Here is a 9,710-nt window from a genome sequence, read left to right as displayed (position 1 = left end):
TCTTTCCCTCCTTTCTCGCGGCAAGCGCGCTTTCTTAGCCAACCAAGCGTTTCCCAGCGAGGCGCGTAATGGGACGCGTTAACGCGAGAAGGCGACCGTTCGTGGCCAAATTTTCGCGTTGAACAGGCGTGTTAATTAAAACACCGCAAGTCGATCCTTTTGCGCAAACGAGCACAATTTCTGACGCGAAACTACAGGGGAAGAAAGTTTCTTGACTCCGTTTTCAAGAAAATTGGAATACGAGAAGGTGGAAGCGGAAGACGAGGGCGTTAGAGGAAACATTTACACAGGGACGAGAGTTCTCTCTAATTTCGAAGCTAGCACAACGTGTGAAATATTTTTGCAAGAACACGACTATTTGCTAAGAACTGGCTCGAATTTATTATATTCCTTTCGGACTGCATTTTAATCAACGGATCAGGGAAGCCAAACGAATAATCCTTTTATCTCGCCCGGGGAATGGATGAAAATCCTGTCGCGGAGGGGAAGATTAGAGGGATAAATCTCGGTGAAGAGTCCTTTAAATATACCTTTATACCTTGCCATTTTTGCAATATTTTTTGCAAGAGGAACTTCCTTCTATATCGATCCTCTTATAATCAGCGATTCATCGTTTTCGTAATTCATGACCGGAAACGCTTTTCAGCTTCACGACTTATCGTTCAGGATCACTGTCGCGAGATATCAAATACACCGAAATATCCGAAAACTGGAATATTCTCGAATATTCGGTCGGTAGTATCCGTGATGACAAGTACGACCTAGAAAAGATATTAAAAGTATCTCCCCCGTTTGAAGATTATCAAAAACCGGAGTGAAGCGATAGCGAGAAGAGAAAGAGGAGAGTAACCGGTAATAAAATAACGGAAAAAGAACGGTTACGTTCGGTTACCGCAAACAAATTCGTATGATCGAATAAAGTCAATTTACTTGCCTATCGCGATTTTCCCGTCGTGCATTTTGTTTTTCGATTCGTCCGTTTCCTCGTTTCAACGGCGTTCCTGCGCCGCATAACCGGCAGCATGGCTAGCGCAACCGGCGAAACGTTTTTGATTTTGCCTACTTTGCAAACGTGTGCCAGGTCATGCGGAAGACAGAACGTAAACCGCGAGTACACCGAAACGCGTACGTACATATTCGGCAAGCTTTTTTCCCGTCTCGTAGCTGCCGGTCTGTCTGCGTGCAAACAGTTCGATGGCGAAAGAATCGAGCACGAAGTTTGTTTTTTCCACGACACGCCGTATTTACCATAACGCATCGCGCCATCGCAAATGGACTATCCCGGATATCCAGCGTCGTTTTGTCTAATGGCAATGCCCGAAGAGAATTACCCGACGTCGAAACGCAAACTTTTTAACGCGCGTATTGTATATCTGGTTTTAAATATTCATACGCGCGTTCGTTTATTGCTCGAAGCGGTGAAAAATATGGAGAATGCACTCGTTCGAATATTATTCGACCTCGTTCGTTCGGTGGAAAATTTCAATTTCGTTCGAGCGATAATTTCCTCCTTTTTCCCCTTTTTAATTCGAAATTAAAAGCTGGTTACGCGTCGCGAAATGCCGCGACGTTTCTGCAATTTCAAACGTACGCGAACGCACGGTAAACACGCGCGAATTCTTCCTTTTCCCTTTCTTCCGATTCTTCGTCATCGAAAGTGTTGCCGCCAGATACGCGAGCGGAGACTGGAAATGAAATGTGACAAATGTCGCGACAGTGACAGCCATCTTAGAAATGGCACAAGCAGATACATATATATATATCCAGAGGTAGGAGAGGAAGTGGGTTGGAGCATTTATGCAGCAGCCTGTCGAAGAATCGCGAGTTGCGAGAGAGATATACTGGCTGAGAACTGCGGCTGCAAGTAGCGTGAACGTGATGGCCGCAGAATGTTCCCGAGATGAAGTTATGGGCCGCTTAAGAAAGCGATAAACCACGCACTTGCCTGTACGCTATTCCCACCAGGTATGATTCTCGTTGCATCGATATCGTTCCCTCAAACGTTTTCCCCGTCCCGACATATTTCGCGCATTACCCTCTTCCGCGAAGCGTATATTAACATTTATCGATTCCGCTTCTTTCTCCGTCGCAATTTTCAAAGTGCCACGGTACCTCGACTCCGAGTCGATTTACCCCGGAATGGATCGCGATCCGGCACCGCGAAGACCGCGTGTATCGCGTTTAAACGTATCCATCGAGCGTGCGAGGTCGCGCAGACAAATGGTCGGGCGAGAGGATCGCATACGTAAAAGCCGACGATTGATCTGTTTGTCGATCGGTCGACGGTTCGTTTTTCTTCCGGCACGTTTCGCCCGGATATCTACTCGCACGAAGAGCCGCGGCCTCTTCGAAAACATTCTGATTTACCAAATGATCTTTCACTCGTGCCGGCGCGGTCCGACGATCCGTCGACTTACGCTACTGCGGCGCTAGCGCGTCCCTCTGTGCCGAGCCACTCTGAAATATCGCCCCGAGCCTCGGGCGCTTCGAATTCCCCGAGAATGTCTCTCTTCGTACGTTTCCCACGGACAGACGGAGAGAAAGCGAGAGAATCCCCAGAGATTAAATCGAAAGGAGCAGGACGAAAAGACAAAGGGGCCGGGCGCAAAAAGGGGCAAAAAGAGGAAGAAAACGGATTTATAGGAGGGACAGCAGGATTGGTGGGATCGAGGGAAAACCGAACGATCGATCTGTTTGTCGAGCGACCGCGACATTTCCGTTCCTTCCTTCCATCGTTCGGCTTCTTCTCCGCGATTCTCGTCCATCCTCTGTCTCTCCTCGCTTCTTTCCGTGCGGTACATTCGAGCCCCGATGAGGCCGGTCCACGTGACTGTGAAAAGGGGGAATATAGAAGAAAATGGGGAAAGGAAAAGGAAAAAGAGGAGAGAGGAAGAGAAAAAGAAGAAAAGAGGAAGAGAAAAGGGAATTGATCCGGTGGGCGGAGTCACGTCGACGTCCGGAATCGTACGTCTCGCGCATATGGAAGGGCCCAGGCTTTCTCCCAGGGATAATCGAGAATCGTTGTCGTCTCTCGTTATACGTGGACCGGCGTTCCCTACGCGACGGTTCGACGGCAGAGGGTGCGCGGGAAGAGCTTTCACCCCGGACCACCGCTTTTACCACCGCGCGGATTCATCCGCCTCTACCTTTCTTATTGCTACTCCGGCACCGGTAAAACGACCGCTCTACTACGGTCTACTCCGCCGTTCCCTTCATTCCGCCACGTCTGTAGCTTCCTATCGATACACCCAGTACCCGAGGCAGCGTGCCGTTGCCCGTTGTAAAGGAAACCTTAAATCCGTTCCTCCGAAACGTATGACGCGGCCGTCGAAATAGCTCGGTGCACACGTGCAGCCTCTATACGTGCACGAATAATACGCGCCGGTTCAGACTCGCTTTTATCAGCGTCTTCTTCTTCTTCTTGCCACTGCTCCCAGATATCGAGCGGCTGTATAGGGATTCTCTCTCTTTATTCCGAGCCAACGGGAAATTATCGTTGCCCTTTCCGCCGTGCCTCGCATCCAACCCCGACAAAGGTTTTTAGCCGATCGCTCCGTCGCCCGGTCGAAATTCCAATTTTTCATCGACCGGCTGCTTTGCCGAGATTCACGGACTCGGATAATATCGGGAGAAGAATCCACGGAGGGAACGACACGCGTGAGAACTTTACTCGAAGCGTTTGTCGCTATTACGCGTCAGATCTACTCGCGGATAGATGGCTAACAGGCTAAGATTTTCGACTAGTGGCTATAACTGCAAGAATTATCGAAACATCGTCTTAACTATCCTACACTTTCACTAGTCGGGGTAACGTCTTTATGTAGGAGACCTTGCTAGTCAGGCCCAAGAACGTGTCTAGGCCGATGGTCGTCTCACCATTAACTTAGAACAGACCAGGTATTTCGTCCGAATTTTCTTTATGGTTGTAGAAAGAATTCAGGCGAAGGTTTACGTCGTTTTAAGAACGTAAACTATATTTTGCAGTTTTGAAATATAATTTAATTACACGATATATTTACAAGAGTTTACAAGATGTCTTGGCGATAGTTAGCGTCGTTCGTGTCGTTTTGATGTTTGTACTGTCCCGTCTTCTTGGTGTCGTGTATTTTATATGTTAGTCTGTTGCTGTCATTGACTGTCGAGATGTCTAAGTGGTGGGTGTGTTTTTTCTCCTATTGGCGGTGTGTACATTGGAGGGATGGTGGGTGGAAGTGGAAGTTTAAACAAATTGTTAATTTGTTTCTAGGTTTTGGGAAATTCTAATCTTTTTATGGGGGTTGACTCGGGGGGTCAGTTTCGGAGGTCGAGGTGTCCGCGAATCGTGGGACGCTGGTTATAAAAGAGTAGAACATCGTGCCTTCGATTCGGGTCCCTTGTTCCTGAGGTTATGCATGGAAATAGGGATAAGGTAGAGGTCTGTCAAGGAAAGGCAAAGCTTTACTTAAATTCGGCTAATGGTGTGTTAGTTTATGAAAGTTGTTAGGATTGACTCTAATGGTGTTTTTAAGAGATTTGGAGGTCCGCGAGCCGTGGGACGTTGGTTATATTGAAGTAACCGTTGTCTCCTCGACTCGGGCTTCTTTCTTCGGGGTGAATGTATGGAGTGGTATACGAGGTCTGGGTTTTTCCTGATGGAGGTAGAGGTTCGAAGGATGCTAGTTAAATGTCTATTTGTCTATGAAGGATTCGCGTCTTTATTGAGGATTGTAACGATCTGTGAACTGGGAATGAGTGCAGGAGATACTTAAAAATATTCTCACCCCTACAGACAGCTGGTATTTCCACGAGCACGAAGCGTGAAATCAGCCAAGTGTCCGAAGTTTATTCGGTACCGCAAAGGTACCAATTTTTGCAAGTATCGGTTCCAAGTCGAACTAGTTTCGATTCGGTACCGGTTTTTCGTTTCTTTCTCTGGAACGCGCTAAATGAAGTCTTTACCGTTTTTATCACCGATAAACCCGACCTCGAATTAAGCTTCCTCCACGAAGATCCGAAGGCAGCCTGTCGAGCGCTATTGCGCCGCGGAATGGACGCACATTCGTCACGGTGTTCCCAGGAAATAGGGTGTCGTATAAAAATAGCGAATGAGGACGTCGTAAAAATGTGACATCGATGTAACCAGGAAGTCGCAATACCGCTCCCCTCGACGTCCGCCTATTTTCCTGTCTTTCTTCACTCCCTTCTCGCTCTCTTCTCGCCCCCTTTTCACCCTCTTCTCCAACACGCGTCAAAAGGTCGCGACCTCGTCCCCGAGTTGGCCAATTTTATCTCGCGCACCGGTCGAAGTTCGATTCGACGCGCTGTTAATAATCTGGCCTGTATCGATCGAGTCGGCTAGTGGCGTAAGGCTCAATTTCGGTCTCCATAAATTATTCATTGTTCCCGCAGCGCGGTGCAATGCGCGTGTAAGTAATACGTATGCGGAATACGATACGCGGAGATAATTGGCACGCTATCGAGCGCGTGGATCCTCCGATTAAAATCATAAATCAGACCTTTCCACTTTCCCCGAATCACCCCGTTCGTCGGCCGGCGTCGTTGATTATAATTACGAGCGTGCGAGTTACGAGGGCGAAAGTTACGATCGCGAGTCGGAATATTTTTCCAAGAGCAAGTTCGATTGTCGCGATTCGCGGATATACGAATGAGGCCGGCGAATACCGACGGTTTTTGTTTATCGCAACAGGGTTAATCGGTACGCTAAACAGCTGCAGTTGCGAGATAAGGCAACGTTCTAAACAAAATCGTCGTAACGAGCAATTTCGTTATTACACCGCGGCTGCGAGTACGATGCATCGCGGAATTTACGTTAACGCGTAGAGGGTTGCACACCGGGTAACGTTATCCAATTACAGTCATTTGCACGGCGATGAGCTTTCCAAAATATCGGCACTGCCAATTTGCAACGAGCAATTTCGTGGCATCGATGTTGCCACAATTCGTATTAATAGAAACGTTCGCGCGAATTTTTCATATTTTCCCTCCGATGATCGGAAAATAAACCAGCACCGACTAAAAGATCTGTCCCAATATCGACGTCCCGGGTCTATATAATTTTTCCCGTATTCGGGAACGTGCGAATTAAAACACCGTGAGATTTTATTTAAATAAACAAGATTTTTAATTAACGTCCCGATATACTCGGAATTTTTCTCGTTAGTTTACGCGGGATACATATATTCGAATTTCCTCCCTTTCGCGGTCGTTATGTTATTTACATATTTGCAGGCAAATACCCCGAATGGAAATGGAAATCTTGGTCCCGAACGTTCCATTCCGTTTCAAGCTCCCCCATTTCGTTCGACTCGTTCCCCCGTTGGCTCGAGTCGCAGTCGTTTAAGCAATCATTACTGTCTGATAATTCGCCGATATTTCGTCCCTGGAACCTCGAATGAATTGCCGGTACCGAATGTTCCGACGATTAACACGTTCGCTGCTGATCTAATTTCCATAACCCCTGTTACATATGTACGTTCTATAGTAACGAGTTACTTTTAACCGAGACGGTTATCCGGGTCGTCAAATTTTTCCTGAGGGAATTAGGAATTTTTCTTCTCGACGCGGGTATCATCACTGCGACGATATTAGCGATATTCCGCGTCGATTAATTCGTTCGATAACGCGATAATTTATTTACGCGTAAACGTACAGTCGCGTCGTAAAATTACCGAGCAACCAGGACGAGAGGTATAGTTTTGAGAGGGGGTCGAGTGGCATTCGCGCTGGAGAAATTGCAACGAAGCTTCCGCCCCATCTAGCCATCACGGGAAAACGTCGAAACGATCACGAGTAGAGTGGACGATCTCTCAGGTACCATTGTCGCGATACCAGCCGGCAAAATGGCGAATTACGGAAGTTTCTGTGGCGATCGGTGGTCGAGGGGCTCGCGTCGTTAACGCTTTAGCTCGGTCAGTCTAAATTCTCCTCGGATCCCGAACTGCCCTTATTCGGTTAAGCCCGGGCGGTCTCGCACTTAAGCTCGCATAATTTTCGTTCTAACTAGGCAGAAATTACGCCTCTTCTCTGTTTGCGCAAGGAAATTCGTGCATCCACCGGCCCCTATCCCTCCCCGCCGGTTTCCACCCCTTCTGGCAACCTTCTGCTTCTCTATTCCGAAGTGTCTACGCCCGTTCTCTTCTCGACCGTTTCGGAATTAACGTCGAGTGCAAAGGTTCCACCGACGCCGAGGGTCCTCGAAAGCCGAGCCTTTCTCACATTTTCTCTCCGGATTTCACTCGCAGCGAAAGAATACCCCGCACCAAGACGCCTCTGTTACGGAAACCTTTCCACTTTCTCTCCTCTCTCTCTCTCTCTTTCTCTCTTCGACCTCTAGCCCGCTCCTCCGCCACGCTGTGAATCTCGAGCGGACAAGATGGAACTCAACGAGATGGAAGATAGCGTACACTTTCGGAGTGATTCGTTGCGATGGCGTACGATCGAATTCCGAAATTGGATTCTTTTTCTTTAATTCCTTCGCGAATCGAAATTTCTCTCCGCCTCCTTCTCCCTCTCTCTCTCTCTCGACCCTCTGTCTCTCTGTCCGCCCTCCTGCTTCGGCTTCCGGCGGTCGATCCGTTAATTTCGAAGCGCCGGATTGGTTTGCGCGCCGCGGAAACCCGCTTGGAAATCGATGTAGCGCGTTTGAACCGCAGCTTTCTGCCTATTACCGACGAAAATGAACTCGCTAATGATACAATCGCGTAATATCCTGCAGCTGGATAAAGTTATCGGTAACGAACCCGGCGACCAGTCCGGATCGATGTTTGATCTGCCGGCGAGGACAGTTTGGCGTACTCGTTCAGCTCTGTCGCTGCTCGATTTCGCTCCAAGAGACGAATTTACCTAGCTACGTAATTCCGGCGTGTCGTTCGATTGCTCTGGCCGTCCTGATTGACTTATGATTTCGCGGCGCGAGTTTGCGGTGCTCGTTACAGCGCGAGAGCCGCAGCGGAGTACGAGCAAGCGTGGAGGGTCGGGACTCTCGAGTTTCTCGTTCTACTTACGATTAGAGTTCGAAATTAGGGCTAAGTCGCGTCCAACTTTCGTCTCGTTTCCCCGGCATTTCTTTTTTTCCCTCCCTCCGAGATACTTTTATCGCGTCTCGAGGGGGATGATCGAAATTGGATCGAACTCTCGAGCCGAGGTTTAAGATTTTATAGCTCCCGTGTAGAACGCTTTGAACCTATAAACTAAGAGCCTGCGCTTTATCATCGACCCTCGAGATCTGTCACGATTCCGAGACAATAAACCGAGCTTTCGCCTCGGGTCTTTTCAAAATATTATTTCGCAATTAATTTTTACTTCGTTGAAATTTTTTAAATTAACGAGAATATCCGAGAACTTGCGCTTGGCCAATTTCGCATACGCAATTTGCGTCGCTATAATCGAAAAGGGGAAGAAAAAACGGAAAGGATCGCAGGGGAGGGGAATAAAGTTTCCTCGTCTGGAGGAAATTTCAATCGCGACGCAATGGAAAATAAAAAGCACACTTACCAGTGTTGTTCACCGGATCTCCGCCTTTTACTGGCCAGCCGACGGACACGCTTGTCTTGGACGAGAAGCTGAAGTACGCGAGGAATTGGGATCTCGTGGTGTTCTCGTTTATCCTGCAGCAAATATAAATAGTTACTGAGCTGGGTATCTCGCACACACGGGATACTACGGAGTTTTGCGCGTCGAAACGTTAGAAGAAACCCGTGATAAATATTATGGGACGCGTTATTGCGTGATCCTCGCTGGCCCGCGATATTTACGGCGGATTCTCACGGCAGACGCTAGGGAAATGTACGAATTCTCCGTAAATGATGCAGAAGCCGACTGCCCGCGAAAGAACCGTCCAATTTTTTATCAATTCACGCGCACTGGTTACGAACGAGCCCGTGAATATGCATTTCCCGCTTCCCGTATGTAACTCGAACTTTTCTGAACGCTGGTATATACTATCATACTGCAAAAAATAATAATAACAACGAAAATGAAGAACCGAGAGGAGAGAGACTCGGAAAGATTTACGGTAAAGTTGCAAGAAGAAAAGAGAGTTTAATCCCAGACCAGACGCGCAGTTACGCTACTCGCGATTAGTCGATGAAACTCGTACCTGCGCTACTCGTCTGACCACAGACCTGGCTACACCACTGACGACTCGAGCCTTCGACCTTAGTTTCAGAGAAATCTGCCTAACCTCATTATGGTCCGTACATACGTGCTTCCGAAGGAATAAATCACGGAAAATATACGCCAAAATCGTTTTAAACATTTACCTCGATTTAACTAACACTCGCGATGCCTCGTCTTGTCCAAAAATTATCTGGAATATCACGCAAACAGCGAAGCATACGTCCTTAACCTCTTCGTCTACAATATCGTACAAGACTCGTGGTAAGGGAATCTGACCAAACACAACGCGGTGAAAGGTGTCGTTTATAGATAGGGTCGAACATGCACACCACGTGTCAGACACGTGGTTAGTTTTCGCCAATGTCTTGCTGTCTCGTATTATTCGTCGCTGACTTTGGACAAAATGGCTCGATGCGTGATCGATCTTACCGTTGATTATGGCACGCGTTGCCGGGACTCGAATCGCGCGACAAGGAGTTAAATTAGAAACGAAGGAACGTTGCACAGTCAGATTTGCCTGTCCGGGGGACCGGTTTCGAGGGTGTAGCCTGAAACGGTGCACGTGCAGGGAAACGGAAACGTGCTTGGGAAGT

The 9,710-nt window shown here is 48.0% G+C and overlaps 1 protein-coding gene across 1 annotated transcript in view; it reads right to left on the bottom strand.

The window, feature by feature from the left end:
* LOC108552808 (uncharacterized) overlaps positions 1 to 9,186 on the bottom strand; it is a 113,864-nt gene extending 104,678 nt beyond the window's left edge. The window contains exons 1-2 of the mRNA XM_017907476.1: positions 9,182 to 9,186; positions 8,494 to 8,606 (exon numbers count right to left, since the gene is read on the bottom strand). Of these exons, the coding sequence (XP_017762965.1) occupies positions 8,494 to 8,606; positions 9,182 to 9,186 (118 nt within the window). The remainder of the gene's footprint in view (positions 1 to 8,493; positions 8,607 to 9,181) is intronic.
* Between the last annotated feature and the right edge of the window lie 524 nt (positions 9,187 to 9,710).

The sequence above is a fragment of the Eufriesea mexicana genome, unplaced genomic scaffold, assembly GCF_001483705.2.
Source record: "Eufriesea mexicana isolate 0111107269 unplaced genomic scaffold, ASM148370v2 scaffold8101, whole genome shotgun sequence".
In the NCBI taxonomy this organism is placed as follows: Eukaryota; Metazoa; Arthropoda; class Insecta; order Hymenoptera; family Apidae; genus Eufriesea; species Eufriesea mexicana.
The sequence above is the reverse complement of the archived record's forward strand: the minus strand, read 5'-3'. Positions and strand labels throughout refer to the sequence as shown.